Source organism: Poecilia formosa, unplaced genomic scaffold (genome assembly GCF_000485575.1).
Source record: "Poecilia formosa unplaced genomic scaffold, Poecilia_formosa-5.1.2 Scaffold135, whole genome shotgun sequence".
Taxonomy (NCBI): domain Eukaryota; kingdom Metazoa; phylum Chordata; class Actinopteri; order Cyprinodontiformes; family Poeciliidae; genus Poecilia; species Poecilia formosa.
In genome coordinates this window covers 1033498-1049502 of record NW_006800074.1, presented here as the reverse complement: position 1 = coordinate 1049502, position 16005 = coordinate 1033498, and the positions used below count along the sequence as shown (strand labels likewise).

Here is a 16005-nt window from a genome sequence, read left to right as displayed (position 1 = left end):
TTTTTTTTTACATAGCTGACCTCATTTAACCTCACTCTGCCAGTGTCCCACATTCAAGCATTTCAGCCATGCTTGTGACATGTTTAGTCCTGCTTCGTCTTGTTCTTCTGTGTAGATTAAAATCTTGAAGACATGGCTCCAATGATAATTATGTTTCCTTTTTAGGTATTCAGAGAATTTTAACTCTAGAGAATTTTTGCAAATGTCCATATTTTTATTTATTTTTTTCCTCTTAATCAGCATCAACTCTGATGTGACATCGGGAAGAGAAATGAGCGATGGCAATGAAGGGACACATGGAGGCAAAGGTGAAGGAAAACAGCGTAGACACCGCAAGTCATCACGCACGCGTTCTCGACAGGAAAAGTGTGGCAAACCAAAGCTGAGCATGCTCAACGTGAGTGACCTAAATACTTTATAAAAGTGCAGACATCTTGTGGTTGTTTAAGAAGTTGAAATTATGTTTTGCCCCTTCTTGCAGGTGTGTAACACCGGAGATAAGATGGTAGAGTGCCAACTGGAAACTCACAATCACAAAATGGTAACATTCAAGTTTGACCTGGATGGAGATGCTCCAGAGGAGATTGCTACGTACATGGTACGTGAGCGGCAGAGTCTAGCCCCTTGAGTTGTTGCAAAGGTTTTTGAAGCATGCTTTGCCTTTGACTCCGTCGTCCTGGAAACTCCTAGCTGGTTTCAGCTGCAATGCAGCAAAAAACAAACAAACAAACAAACATATATTTGGGTGTCTCTTGCGTTTTCTCTCTTCTCCAAAGCTTTCCTTACACATTCATATTGGCCATATAAAGCAATAAGTGAAAATTTAATTAGATGAATAAATCAGTAATATGGTTATTTATTCCAAAAAAGATTGAAGACTCCTGAAAGCATAAATAAAAAGCCTTTTCAGCAATTCATTGGTACGTATCCAAACAGAAGTAAACATTTCATTTTGTGTAGTTATAACTTGTAGGGATTTATTTTACTTTGGCAGCACACAAAAAGAGCATTATTCCGGATGGTTTCTTTGCTGTTTTCTCTTTATTTATTTTTATAAACTGCATCAGAATCAAAACCACTCAGATTTTTTTTAGGTCACATCTGTCTAAGTTTTTTTTGTCTTATTCATTCTCTTGAGGTGGACAATGATTTCATTCTGCCCCTGGAAAAAGAGATGTTTATTGAACAACTGAAAGACATTGTAGATAAAGCCGAAGACATGCTGAGTGAGGACACAGAGGGTGAAAGGAACTCCGACCAGGGGTGTAACATCAGACAGAATGACGGATGTTGTGCACTGGGAACAGAGGTGAGAAAGAAACTGTTGAGCCAGGGGAAATGATTACTGAATCATCTGGTTTTGGTTTTGTAAGGCTGCTCACTTACAAAGAAATGAGCATTCTGGTTTTTATAGTAGCAAAAATTACAAAAACAGGAAGACAAATCAATAAAATTGAGTTAAGAGACTGTGATTCCTGCGCATAATATGTCTCCGAATTTTATGAAGAACCGCTTGGTGACCAGTAAAACGAGAAGATCCATTTTATGTGGTTGGTCACCAGGAGAAACATATCGGGAGAAATTTTAGCACATTACTCTTTATATAAACTCCATAAATCTTCAAGGTTTCCAGCCTGACACTCAGCGCTTTGGCTCCCGCCACAGATTTCCATTAGGACTGAGGTCTTAGAATGATTTGCCCCCTTCGTGACCCTAATGTGATCCCTTTTTAACCATTCTTCTGCTGCCTTGTCATTAGGCCTTAACTTCCAACGCTGCCCACAGAAGCCAGAAATACTAGTTGTTAAAATCCTGATCCAATTAAATGTATTCTTTGAGCTTATTGCTCTATTAAAATAAAAGTTTTACAGATGTCTTTTAAGCTGTTTTCCATCCAGTTACACTGTGTTCCCTCTCTCTTTTTTTTTTTTATCTGTAAAGGCTTCAGAACCCACCACTCCACAGCTGGTGTATCAACAAAATGGTAAGGCTTTTAACATGCAGCACACACACTTATACAGTTAAGAATTCAGTACTTGTATTGGTTTATAGATCAACCTGCATCTTAAATTTCTCACTGAGCATATTTTGGAGGATCTATGAGTTTTCCCATCTTTCCCTGTGACAGTCCTGCACACTGGAAAACGCTGGTTCATTATTTGCCCTGTGGATGAAACGCTCATGCAGGATAAAGACAACACACCAACACACAGCTTTACAGCACAGGGTATGTCCTGCATTTTTCTACTTTCACTCCTGTCTTCTGTGCAATTTACCTACATTAGCTTCTTACCTTTTTGCAGGATTAACTAAATATGTTGCACTTTTTTTTTTTTGCTCTTCTTGATTTAAAACACTGTGTATGCAGTTTTAGTGCGACTTTTTGTTACCCCCCTCTCCTCCATTGGGGTCAGTTACATAAGACTTGGTCTGCAGTGGTTCTAGCCAGAAACGAAGTGCAGGCTTTTATGCCGGCACACAGAGGCTGATGGAGGGGAATCGAGTGATGATGTAACACTTTGGCAGCTACAGCATATAGATCCTCTTCTTTGTAGCTTGGCTGTTAAGTTCACAATCTGCTCCCTTTCTGATGAACTCTGCCCCTTTTCTTTCTCCAGAGTATGAAACGTCTGGCTCCCTGTCAGTCGAGTCCAGCAGCGCCGCAACTACTTTGACGACCCCGGTCACATCTTTACCTTCCCAAAGCCCCACCGCGTCCTCTGCCCCCACCTTGGTGCAACCTCCAGACCAAGTTATCGGAGAATCCGAGGTCCAGCAGACCCAGCCCAGTGTTTCCAAACGTACCGGCACAACTGGGAGCGTTAACCATGACGGCTCATTTCCTGTGGAGGAATCGTCTCTCTCTGCTGTGTCTATGGTAGCAGATATGCCATGTTGTGCTATTGTGCCGCCCGTCTCTGTGGATGCTAATGTCGCCGATAAAGAAGCGAGAGCCGCCGGTGTTCTGATCTCGTCGCTGAATAATCAAGCGAATCAGACGGCCAGCCCGACTGAAGAACAAGCTCCTCAGCTGGCCAGCCAGCAGCCCGTTGTCCTGCAGCAGCCTTACGCCACGCCCATCCAGCCTGGGACCGTGACCTCTCAGCCCCAAAGCCCTGCACATCAGAACCCGACTTCAAGTCAGCAGCAGTGTGGCGGGCAAGGTGAGTCGGACGGGGAGGGCCCTCCTAGGGGGGAGTTTGTTGATCGGACCATCAAGACTTTGGATGAGAAGCTCAGAAACCTGCTGTACCAGGAGCACCCCCCCTCACAGCCCTCCAGCTCGGCCTCTGAGCCTCAGTCCTCCAGCTCAGACAGACTGAGCTCCCCTCCGGTCTCAGATGGGCACAGCACAGAGGCCGTCACGAAGAAGAAGATGGAACCAATGGTAAAATACCTTACTCCTCTTTATGATTCACATAAATGTCAACATTCGGTGACGCACACTGTGATCTTGGAATACAGTTTACATATAGGAAAACTGTGTGCAGAAACAATTGTCCCTTTCACGCATAAATTATGATTACCTCGCTTTGGATTTTCACCAGTGTTTTTACTCAGAGTAGGGCTGCATGATATTAGAAAGTCATGCGATGGCAATAATATTATATATATATAATATATAATGTTGCGATGACGTAATCAGGTGCAATATATTCCTGTTTTCTTCTGTAAAAAGCTCAAAAGCCGTTTATTTTAATAAAAGGGAGCATAACAATATTTTTAGAGTCATAATACAATTTGAATGTTGTCCAATTATCAGCTTGTGACTCATTTAAGAAGCTACAGTGCCAAACCATTTCTCTCTGATCAAGTGTTTGTAATGTTTTAAATGTGCTGCTACTTGAATTAATTCAACCTCTCACACTCCCACAACTTTTTCTTTCCTTCTCGGTTAGCCGCAGATTCCTGAGCGGACAGATTGTGTGGGTGCGCCAAGCGACTCAGCAGCAGGTTGGTAGATTTGATTGTGTAATGTATCATCACATAATAGTTTGAATGATCTCTTATTTACTCCGAGTTATTCCTCCTTTAGCCGCCGGCCGAACAAAAGACACAAAAGCCGATGTGTCTGCGAGCTCCGGTTCATATAAATCCAAAAGTCGTTTTCAAGTAAGAATCTCCTAATTTAGATTGCAGAGCTATTCAATATGTGTCGCTGTTATGGCTTTCAGATAATATTACTTAATAGGGATACTAAACTTTGATTTTGTAACACTGACAACTTGGATTTCATGACCTTTTAGATCATCCCCACACCACCCGATGCCATTTGCTGTTCAGATAAAAGCAAAGCGAGCTGCAGCTCTGCAGCACCCTCCAGTGGTTCTGAAGGGTCTCGCAGCCAGACTCAGAGCACTGAAAGAAAAGAAAGCAGCTGTGAGGTGGCTTGCCGGACCTCTGCCACACCTGCTCCTGATAATGACGGCACAAGATCTTCCAAACCCCAAAGCGGGAGCCGCTACTCTGCCCCTCCTGAGTTCGCTCACACCACTCCCACCTCAAGTCCCGACGCCACCCCACGTCACATCCCACGAGCCCAAACTGTTGACATGCCATCCCATTGCCACGGTCGGTCCTCGTCTCAGCTTTACTCCGACTCAGCTGACGAAGACAGCAGCACCATGGCGGTTCCTCCAGCTCCGGCTGCTCCGTCAGCTCACAATCTGACTGAGCACAGCGGAAGCGACCTCGTCAAGAGGGCGGTCGCCTTCTTGCGGCGCTCCGGACGAAGCAAAAGTGAGCAGAGCTCTGAATCACCAAGCTGCCAGACTGTTGCAATAAATGGCCACACTCCTTCACCTTCTGTTGGACATTTCCCCCCCAACATCAGCAGTGACAATGACTCAGAGTTTGAGGATGCGGATATGAAGAAGGAGCTTCAGAAACTTAGAGAAAAGTAAAGCATCACACTCACCCACAGATAGACACCCCTTTTAATCTCCTTCACACTCTGAGTGTCTTTCTTCAGCTAAGAATTACATGTAAACAATTATATGTATTATCTCTAGCTGACCCACAATAAGTTTGCTTTCTCAAGAAAACAGACAGATTTTTTCTTTGTTTTTTTTTTCTTTGTTTTTTTTTTACCATGATAAAACAAATCCTCTCCTGTTGGGGCTATCTGACATCAGGAGAGCCATGCCTGCTTGTAGAGATAACATCATGGCTGCATAGAACTGATTTAATCTGAAAATGATTGTAAGCAGATGGACTTCCTCAACTAAATCCAACCATACTCTTTAAATAACAATAATTGCTCTATGATTTAGTTTAATGTCTACTAGATTAAATGCAGAAAATTTGATTTTAGATTAAACTTGAGGTTTATTTAGTTTAACAAACCATTTTAAAAGCTGATTATAGGTTTTCTTAAATTGAATTTGGTTTCTTCTATCCTTTGATAGAACTTGCATGAAAACACAAAATTTTCATGAAATAATTACAGTGGTTGTTTTTTTGTTTTTGTTTTTTTTTTAGGTTTTGGGAAGAGTAATAGTCAATTTTAAAAGGCTTGTAGAAAGTATTATTCCAGACAATCATTTTTTTGTGATCATTATTTACTTAGCAAGAGGAAGCATTATTTATTTTTCTGGCAGGCATATTTATATTTCAGTCCTGTACTTTTTAAAATATTTTTTTGTAAAACTCAGGATGATTAATGTTGATTTGGACCATCTTAAAGAAAATGTACGTGGTAAAAGTGACATTGCAGCAGAAAATCCTTGTCCAGATCAGAAGTAATATATCTTTTTAATCTATTTACTGATCGTTCTAATAATTCTTTATATTTGGACAAATTAAGCCAATAATGACACCATAAAAATCAATAAGTTTCAATAACTTACAGTTAGTAACCTGTTGTTGCTTTCACCTTCCAAATGCAAATATTCAGTGTTATAACGAATAAAATAACCACTTTTATGCATCTACAACATGCACATTTCAATAAATTTAAATATTATTTGCAAGTAAATATTTACTCAGTGTTTGAGAAACTGACTTTTACAGCACTGTGTCATAGCATATTAATTCAAATTGTGTGGAAGGAAAATCTGATAGAAAAGGATGAGAAGCAGCAGAGATAGTCGAACCTTGAGAGGATTGTGAAGCAAAGCCCATTTTAGCGTTTGGGGGAATTTCTTAAGGCTTGAATCGCGACTAGCTAAAGAGCTATCGGATAATTTAAAGTGGTCTTATGTATTTATTCCCCAAGTTTTGTTTTTAGTGATTGTACGCCTCAACCTTAACTTTATACCTTTTCAGAACAAAATTATTTAAATTATTTTTTCAATAATGGTCAAATTTATTGAAATGCATTACTTTCTTTAATTATATATTTTTATTATTTTGGGAGCGTTTGTACCTTATTTCTTTGTGTTTTCACAATAGACACATGAAGGAGATCTCTGAGCTGCAGGCATTCCAGAGGAGTGAGATCGAACGTCTGTACAAAGACCTGGGAAAGTCCGTACCCCCCAAGGTTAGCCTGCTCCATGCTGTTCCTCCGACGGGTCGAAGGCGCAAAACCAGCAAACACAAACTGAAAGCTGGGAAACTGCTCAATCCGATGGTGCAACAACTCAGAAATAATCCCATCAGCACCAGTGTGGAGAGGAAAGGTGTGTGGGTAGAGATGTTAGGATGATAAACAGTTTGGATGTTTTTAGTCTAGTAGAACACGTTTTGTATTAAAAAAAAAAATAAAAAAATAACTGAAGTGGTTTTGATTTTATAAAGGGAAAATAGTAGGAGTGTGAAGCAGTGATTCAGTCTGACTCATCCGTTTTATTTTTTATTTCATTTTATTTTTCAAGGAGAAAGTGCTACCAGTTCATCCAGCTCTCCAGCTAAAAGTTCACTTTTGTCAGATGGCTCTGCCCACTCCAGCTGCAGCTCCTCCTCCAACAGCCAGCCCAGCAGAGTCCAGGAGCAGGTTCACACACAGCAACCCTGTTCTTTGAAAGGCTCTTTCTCCTCAGACAACATCTACGCTGGAAGACACGGGGATGGGATGGCCAGCCAAGCTGGTCCTGGCCAAGGTACTCTTCATGATAGTCTTTGCTCAGGCAAACAAGAAAAGACGCGCAAATAAAACTAAAATCAACTAGAAATATAAACACCTCAAAATGTTTGTCAGATTGCCTTTAGACAAACTGAACAAAGAAATTACCACTGTAGGTGTAAATAATTCATTATGTCCTCCACAAATTTATAATAATTCAGTAAAAGAGAAAAAAGTGTGCTATGAAGCACTTACTCCTTATAGTGCTAGAAAAAGAGGCTTATAACAAACCAAACACATTGAACAAGGCAAAGTGTTGGTGTGGTACAGATTTTATTACACTTTAACTATGCAAGTCACATGTCACAGACATTAACAACATATTATCCAACATGTATTAACAGCATCAATGATTAATCCTTGAAGAAGCTCATCGGTGTAGGATGTTTTCAGATTACATGACTGTGGCAAAAAAATATGCCGGAGCCTTAACTGAAACCTTTATCTGCAACTATTCATCAGCCTATCCACATATTCTTGATCTAAGTTTAGCTCCTTCTTCTGCACATAACAGGTGACGATGGTTTGGTTTCCTCATGTGAGTTCAGGAGTTGTGTGCCGACAGTCACTCAGCTTCATCACCCACCTTCTAATTTGCCATTTCACAGTGAAACATACAACAGCAAATAGTTTCTGTTAACCCATTGGATGTTTTGTGTATTCTACCATGCTCACCGTCATCTCCTGTTGTTGTTGTAACGGACTAATGACCAATGAGGAATAGGTCTATAAATGCTCCACATAGTATTTCTTCTATCTTTTTAGTCAGTTAATTTAAGACCCCTGTCACATGAGTTAAATCTGCCTTTCAGTCTCCACAAACATTTAATTGTTGCTGGATTGTGACACTTTTTTTTTTTTAGCTTGATGACAGACATGACCCTGTTGCAATCCTAGAGTTTAGGTCATATAATTTCCCTGCTATCCTGCTATTTGCTGCTATCCTGACCACTTATTATCTCTTCTGCCAACTAAGATATCACATCTGGGACTGAATATTTCCAAAACATCTGCTAAACTCGTGTTTAGATTGGTTTCTTAGCATTATGACACCAGTTGGGTGAGGAGATTTTATGTACAGAGGAAAGTGTACAGCTAGGTGTGCCATTTTGCACAGTAATTTTAACTTACCGGAATGTTTTGTGTATATGCATTTGCGAGTGCAGTCAGAATGAATCATACTTGCAAAGTCCAACATTTCAGTCTTTTTCTTATCATCCTAACTTATCACATGTAGGTTCTGCATACTGGCTTGATATATTAAAATTTGAAGCATGGTTTTACTCCTCCTTGTCTTCCTTTCCCTTCAGGGCAACAGATAAGCTGAAAATAATTCACATTTTTGTCAGATTTAAATCTGAAATAAAGAGAAACACAGAAGTGAGAATGCTAAATGCATTGTCACTAGATTATTTTCAGTCAACCAAGAAGTTTGTTTCTTATAGGAAATGAGACCAGCATCTCTCAAAGAAGATTTAAATTCAGATCAGCTGTGGTTCCAGAAGCTTTACACTAAATTACTTCAAGCTCTGCCAGTGTATTGTGGGCATGATGAGATTATCCTGATGAGAACTTCAACATGCTGATTGACTTTTTAAGATGTGTGGCTAATCACACATCTTCCTCTTAAACAGATTTGTCTGCGTTGGCAGAAGTGTTGGTTATATGTTTTCTAATGTTCTTGTTTAGAATTAAGTGATAGTAAAGTAGTATAAAACATTGGATGAACAATAACATTTTTTTTTCTTTCTTCCTCATATGTGACATGATGCACTTCTACAAAAAGATGTTTCACTTATTTGAACCCTTTTCTATGAAGGGACTAGAACACAGCCCCTTCCACTTAGTTATGACAACAATCAAACATCCAAATCGAATTTTACTTTAACAGTTTATCCATGCGTCCATTTTTAAACTCAATATTATTAGTTATATTTGTTTAAACAAGTGGTTATTCTTTCTTTTCTATTGTCTTTGATTATTTGCATCTTTGAATGCTGTAGTTGGTTCCAGCAACCCACTCAGTGTCCTTTTCTGATGCTTTTCATGTGGGGGTTTCTCATACCAATCTTTGTTCACTTTTTCAAAGTGTTTCTCTTGTTTCTCCTCTTCTTCTTCCCTCCTTTATTCATCTTTACAGGCTGGACGGTTTACCACCAAACGTCAGAGAGAGTCACCTATAAATCTAGTAGCAAACCACGCACTAGATTCCTCAGTGGACCTGTGTCTCTGTCCATCTGTTTGTATTTGTTCTTTTCTATTCCCCTTTGCTCATTTTTTCCACACACTTTATTTAACTTGCTTTTATTGTCACTCCTCTTTTAAAGAAAATAAGTTCAGTAGTTATTTTTTTTCCACCCTTCTTGCAGGCTTTCTCACCTGATGTGTGTCACTGTTTTCCTTTTTAATTTTATTCTCGCATATTTACACTCAGCCTCAAAACTTTTAAAGATTGTTCTGCGTCAACCACAGGATATCAGTGACGTGCATAGATTGTTTTAGTTTATCATTAAATTAGTTGAACCCAACAGTATATAAGGCGACAAAATGTTTGTGTTTCAGTTGCTGAGAGAAGGAAGTGATCCCTTTGTTTTTAGTTATTGCCTTTCTATTGGATCTTCTAATTTGGTTAGGTGGGGAAAGAAAGTATGTTATTTTTCATCAGTATTATATTGTCTACATTGGTGGTGTGATTGCATCCCAGCTTTTCCCGCTCACCTATGTGGATGCTACAGGAGTTGTTTTCATGGCAGCAACAGATTTTTTTTTCTTTTTGCCCAATTGGAGCTTCTGCAGAATAGCCTTAAAATGCTGCTTCAACCTGGTGTCAACTGATGCTGTAATTTTCTGACATTACAGCATAACTTCATTTGTTTCTCAGTGTATGATTCCTTGATAACTCTTGATAACTAGGTTTTTAGTAGAAGTCAGTTTAGTGACAAATAGGCTAAAGTTAATTCACCGTTTTGATAAGATTCATTGACAATTAGGCTAATTAGGCATTTTTATGTGGTCCCATTGTTTTTTGCTTTAAAAAACATTGTGCTTTTCCTTGAACATTGTAAATTGTAGCCAGTGGTGTTTCTACAGCTGCAGCAGTAAATGCTGTTTAACTTTTGCTGTGAATTAGGAGGTAATTAGCAAAAAATGTGCTTTTCATAGCTACTGATGTGGTTGGAAAAAAAAAAGTGTGCAGACATACCAAGATTATAGTTCAGAACATGAGTTGGTTAAGTTTAAAATCTCCATTATCAGGACATCCATTGTGCCTTCAGCCCTGAAATGTGTTTTTAGTCTTTTGTCATAATATTAGACCTAATTTTACCACTAAGCTACTGTTTCTAAGCGCCAACATCTTTACAGCTTCCTTATTAGCTTTAAAGCTAATAACTTCAATATAATAAGTAATCTTATAGGTAAATGGTTGGGTTTGTTTTGGTGGTCTTACAGTCCTCCATAATTCAAACAACAGCAGCATTCATAATCATTATAACTTGGCTATGTTGCCTCCTTTTCTCCATACTGTTGCTTAATGCAGTGCTTCTGGCTTAGATCAAAACACCTCACAGACACTCTGGCTTGGGAACAGCTAATCCTGTCCAAACATGGGTTGTAGGTCAGACCTAATGCAAAATAGTGGGACTGTGTCTACAAGTATCCATGTGTGCAGAGAAATGACCCGTTTTTATACCCTCTTAATTTCTTCTGTATGTCCATCCACTGTTGATTTTGATTGTTTAACATCCCCTAAGTAAAGGCACCCCAGTGCATACAGTTCCCTAGTGTTGGCAGGGCCCTTTACTCTCTCTGTCCCTCATGTTTGGATGGAGAAGACGTGCATGGTGCAGGCGCCAGACAGGGCACTGACGGAGACATGCTTCGCCACATAAAGGGCTGTATCATTGATATTGTTGGTTTTTTTTTTTGTTTTGTTTTGTTTTGGGGGGTTTTGTCACTTCTTCCTGAGTTATTTGCATGTTTGTGCTGACGAGTTTCAAATATTAGCAATGTCCTCTGTTAGCTTGTGACGTTTTATTTAGGTTTCACATTTTGTTCTACAGGCGTTCTCACATGGGCAGTGATTCTTTTTTCTCCAGTAATCTTTCTTTTGGTAGTAAACAGTGTTTTCTCTCACCTTCTGCCTAGCAACCAATAAAATCGTTTGTATATACACATTTTCATCTAGTTTATATGAGCAAATAAACAGTTTATCATTTCATTCTGAAACTTAAATGTCTTCGTCCTGACTAGAAGCACTGGTAGTCTTAACTTTTGCCAGTTAGGTGTAGCAGTAGGCAGTTTTGTTTTGTTTTTTTTCCCAAATGATCAAGTTGGGACAAGTTGGTTCTGTCTTCCAGTTTTACCCCCAGATTTATTTTAAATCCCCTTTTCCTCCTTTTCTCTCCCTAATTGTTTTAATAGCCGATTGTGCTTTTGAAGCAGCTTGTCCAAATCCTTGTGGCGTTCAGTGTCTTGGCCTAACTGTTTCTGTCTTGTGCTGTTTTACCTTTTTATAGGGTCCACTCTGAAACGACTATGTCTAGGCAAAGAGCGCAGTAGTAGTAACTATCTTATTTACTTCCTTTCTCTGTATTTCTTATTGTCCCCACAAACTTAGTCCTTATATTGTTTATGTACACGTTTTTGTCCTTGTTATTGTTTTGGATCTTGGAAATGTTGTACTGTGTATTTAAGACATGGACATTCTGACTACATATTGTTTAACTGACTTTTCTTTTGCATGACAATATCCATTGATTGCGTTTTCCTGTCACTGCTTGCATATCAAACATTTCATTTTTATGTTGTTATTTGGTTGCCAGGTAGGCAAATTAAATGTCTATGGCTCTATATGCATTTAGCCTGCCTGGCCTCACCAAACACTGTCTTAGCTGATTGTGACACAAGTTCCTTTTAATGCAGCTGCTTTTAAATTTTGCCATGCTGCAGCCAACCAATTTACCTGTCACTTTTAATGTTTTCTGTGTGGAAAGATTAAAGAGTTTTGTCTCTTTTCAGGGTCCCCTCTCAACACCACCACCACGACACAGATCACCTCGAGCCAAATGCAACCTTCGGTCACCACGGCGGCACAGTCGACCTCTCCTCAGCCGTTCACGAGGTTCGCTCAGGTCCAGACCAACAACAGCAACAACAAGAGAGGCACTTTTACCGAGGACCTTCATAAACTGGTGGATGACTGGACGAAGGAGACTCTAGCGGCAGCCAATCAGCCACGAACCTCCCTAAACAGGACGAGACGGCAGCCCCGCCAGCAGGCCACAGAGTGCAGACCTACACAGAGGGGTGCAGTTGCATGTGAGGTATTTGGGTTTGAGATGTGGAAGAAGTGGTGAGGGGAGTTTTTGCGGCTCTTATACACCAAACCAGACAATTCAGGCTTTCAGAAAAGCTTGTAGAGTCTGAATGTCCGCTTCCTTTCATGCACCAGTTAGAAATTTGAGACAATTTTCAGATCTCTAGTGTACAAAACCTTGACCTAGGAGCTATAATTAATAAGACTTGGAATGGTTTTTCTTACCCATTACGAAACATTTTTTCTTAAGCATTATTAAATATTATGTTAGGAAAAGACACAACTTAACTTGTTGGGTGTAAAAGTGGAGCCTTTGCTTCCTCTGACTTTTTTGTTTAACACCGATACTGAAAATGGGCGACTTTGAGTCGTCTTCCTTCAGTAAGCACATCTACATCAAAGACCGTTTCCAGAGTGACCTATTGGGGATTGACTCTGGTGAATTCGCAAATTTAAAAAGATGAGATTTTTGAGTTTCCATGAGGCTGGTCACACAGATTAAAGTGAAAATTGGCCAGTGCTAAACACTGATTTCCCAGAGCAACTCTAGTATATTGGAAGATTTTGTAAGTTAACCCCAATTATTTCAATAGTTTTCCATCCACATTTAACCTGCTGGAGTTGTAAGCAAGATAAGTTTAAATGAGTTGCTCTATGATGCTGACAATAAACTTAAATGTGCTTATATTGGCATTTTTAAATGCATCACGCATGGAAATGGGTATTACATTAGCTGCTAAAATCTGAATTAAAACAACCATTTTTCTTTTTTTTTTCTTTTTTTGTTTTTACTTATTCCCTAAAAGCTCCAAGTTCACTTCTTTTCTGCAAAGTTGATTTTTCGCACAGGTCTAGATTTTGCATATTGATTAGCAACCAGTATGTTATTCTTTCTGGTGTCTTTAAGTGGTATTTTTTCCCCCCCGATACTAACTATTTGAGCAAACATCAAAAAGGGTCTTTTGTGTTATAGAGGTTTGGTGTATAAGTGTCCTGAGACCCTGTGGTAGTGCATTTGGGGGGTTTCTTGCATTTTTAAATCTAAATCAAACCTGTGTAATATTTTCTAAAATACCTCCATTCTATTCCAGATGAAATGCCGTGTTGTTCCCAACAACTTGCGGCTACCTTTCTCATGCCCAAAGACCGCCGTTTTAGGCCATAATATGCCTGCAAATCTAGCACTAAACTCGTCCACAGTGCATCCTCCTGGCTACCTTGTGCAATCAGGCTCCTATGGTGTGATGGCTCCCACTCCTCTTTATTCACAGCAGTGGCCTGGCATGCCTAGTCCTGTAGCGTCTGTGGTTCCTGTAGGATTGCTTGGTGCTCCAAGAGCGATTCACTACGCCACATTGTCAAACCCAGGGATCCAGCCCTACTCTTTTGTTGTGCACAACCCTGAGAATGGGCCTTTCCCGAAAACCACAAGGACTACCCGATCCGCTAATTAATGTGTTGGTGTGCGCTCAGGACAGACTGATTTCGCCTGTGCTTTGGGCACCAGAGCCACACATGTGCATAGTTTTATCCTGTAAATAACACGCTATGGTGTTGCTATTCTTTCTGCAACACATTTATGTGTCGTAAATTGTGTATTTGTATGTGTGTATATTATACATTATGTGTTATGTCTGAATACTTACTGCTTTTTGGCTTTGTTCTTAGCTAAACTCAGCCATACAAGACATTTTATCTGCACTCACGGTAACCGACTTCACTCTGTTCTTCATCACATTTGCCTTTCTGTTGAAACACACTACATTGGAATCCAAATATTAGTAGCTTAAGATTCAGTGAGATGACAGTATTTTGAACAAATGAACAGTTTTGCAGGAATGTAGTGCCTTGAACATTTGTTTATGTATATATTTTCTTTAAACAAAGCATTTCTGCATCCAAGTTATTTTATTTGAAATGGTAGCTTGAGTGTGTTTTTTGGTTTACATACAAATGCCCTTATTGTAATGCACTAATAACACAGTATATAATCTTATTTTAATAAATACGAATATGGTTTGACCTTATTTACTTATCACCCCATTGATAAATGGAATGCCATAGCAGAGAGGTGATCTGATGCTTTCAGAAACAAATGACCAACGTATGAATGATGAGGTTAGGTTAGGGGAAAGGGTAGAAGCCAGCGTCCAAATCCACTTAATCCACTTAATTCAGGTCAAATGGTTCAGCTGGGCAAAGCCTCTTTATTTATTTTTCGATTGGAGAACCAACTCATTAGACAGCACGAGAGCTTCCAGTGTTGCAGAGGAAAGCCAGTGTCCAGAGCCATATAATACTGTACATAAGTCTTTCTACAGTAGATATCTCTGGTAGTTTTGTGAATCAGAATGTAGCAAATAACGTGAATTTTTTTTTTCTTTTCTTTTGAGGCTCAAAAGTGCAATTGAACCCCTTTCCACAAAGCTTTGATCGTAGTCTTGCCACAAGCCTTACCTTTAATGTGTGCAAGAGGAGCAAGCTTGAAAGGTTGAACAAAATTACAATTCACCAAACCACAGATGTTACCAGACACAAGAATCGATATTACAAACTACCCAGTAAACAGTTTATCACAGCTTATTGTTCTGTCAGTTTGCCTAGTACTCAACATACACTGTATGTAGAATACTTTGTGCAATCACCAGTTTAATCTGAGGTCTTAAGTTGTTTTGTTTTTTTTCCTTTTTTTTAATGCTGCTATTTATCAAAGTGATTTTTGCTGTACAGTTAAGCGTTTCTTTCTTGTTTGATGGTACAAAGCAGATGCTCATAAAGCAGTGTTATAGCCTTGTTAAAGGACTGGTGTTTTGTTTATTTTTGATGACAGCTGATTTAATTTTGCCTTTTTGCATTTATTTTCAGTGACATATTGCAGCATTAAACTGAAACTTGATGTCAGAGATTTGCACAACATATGGTCTCCTTTTATCCATCTACATGAGGAGTTCCTACACTGTATATATTTGGTGGGGTTTCATCACTGACGAGCATGGCCAATATTTCATCTTTCCACAAAACGTAGAAACAGTACAGATATAAGGTTAGAAATATGACATCTGCACAACCCCAGTCCTGCCAAAGCTGTGAATCGTAAAGTTTTCTTCTAGTAGCTCGTATTTGTACATTTTATTTTGACTCTTAAAAGTGGTGGGGCGTGGTTGGGGGTGGGAGGGTTGCTTTAATGTATATTAACTCCATCAATTCGGTTTGAATTGGATTTTTCTAAGATATTATGCAGAGTCTTCTGCTTTGGTGAAATACTTCCAATAGTAAGAGATTTCTGTTCTCTGTCACGTGTATCTTGTATGTTCTACTTTTCCTAGCTGCTAACTCATGGAGATCATGGGAGGAGGTAACCAATACCGGTATATATGATAAACTGGGGTAGTTGAACGTGCACAGAGGAGAAGGAGCATCCTGACGCTTTTTCCTCGGCACATCTCTCTTTTGTCTGGGAGAAACTGCTCCTCAAGATTATGCTCCAGTTGTGACTGGCCTGTGTTTGAACTGTGTGAGATTGCTTTGCCTGCTGTATGTCCCATTGCATTACCCCACCCTGTCCTGATGCACTCTTATCACAGACTGTATGTTGAGAGAGAAATAAATATTTTGTGCTTGA

At 39.5% G+C, this 16005-nt stretch overlaps 1 protein-coding gene across 8 annotated transcripts in view; it reads left to right on the top strand.

Annotated features, from left to right (window-relative positions):
- Positions 1-16005, top strand: part of LOC103145080 (serine/threonine-protein kinase WNK2) — a 51975-nt gene extending 35970 nt beyond the window's left edge. For 5 of the 8 annotated variants that reach the window (XM_016676510.1, XM_016676511.1, XM_016676514.1 and 2 more), the window contains 15 exons: positions 241-397; positions 482-598; positions 1139-1309; positions 1942-1984; positions 2129-2227; positions 2619-3388; positions 3900-3954; positions 4037-4113; positions 4248-4900; positions 6394-6623; positions 6819-7043; positions 9207-9305; positions 11584-11628; positions 12086-12390; positions 13475-16005. In XM_016676510.1, the coding sequence (XP_016531996.1) occupies positions 241-397; positions 482-598; positions 1139-1309; positions 1942-1984; positions 2129-2227; positions 2619-3388; positions 3900-3954; positions 4037-4113; positions 4248-4900; positions 6394-6623; positions 6819-7043; positions 9207-9305; positions 11584-11628; positions 12086-12390; positions 13475-13837 (3409 nt within the window). In that variant the 3' untranslated portion in view covers positions 13838-16005. The remainder of the gene's footprint in view (positions 1-240; positions 398-481; positions 599-1138; positions 1310-1941; positions 1985-2128; positions 2228-2618; positions 3389-3899; positions 3955-4036; positions 4114-4247; positions 4901-6393; positions 6624-6818; positions 7044-9206; positions 9306-11583; positions 11629-12085; positions 12391-13474) is intronic. The other 3 variants (XM_016676513.1, XM_007562349.2, XM_016676512.1) reach the window with 3 other exon arrangements.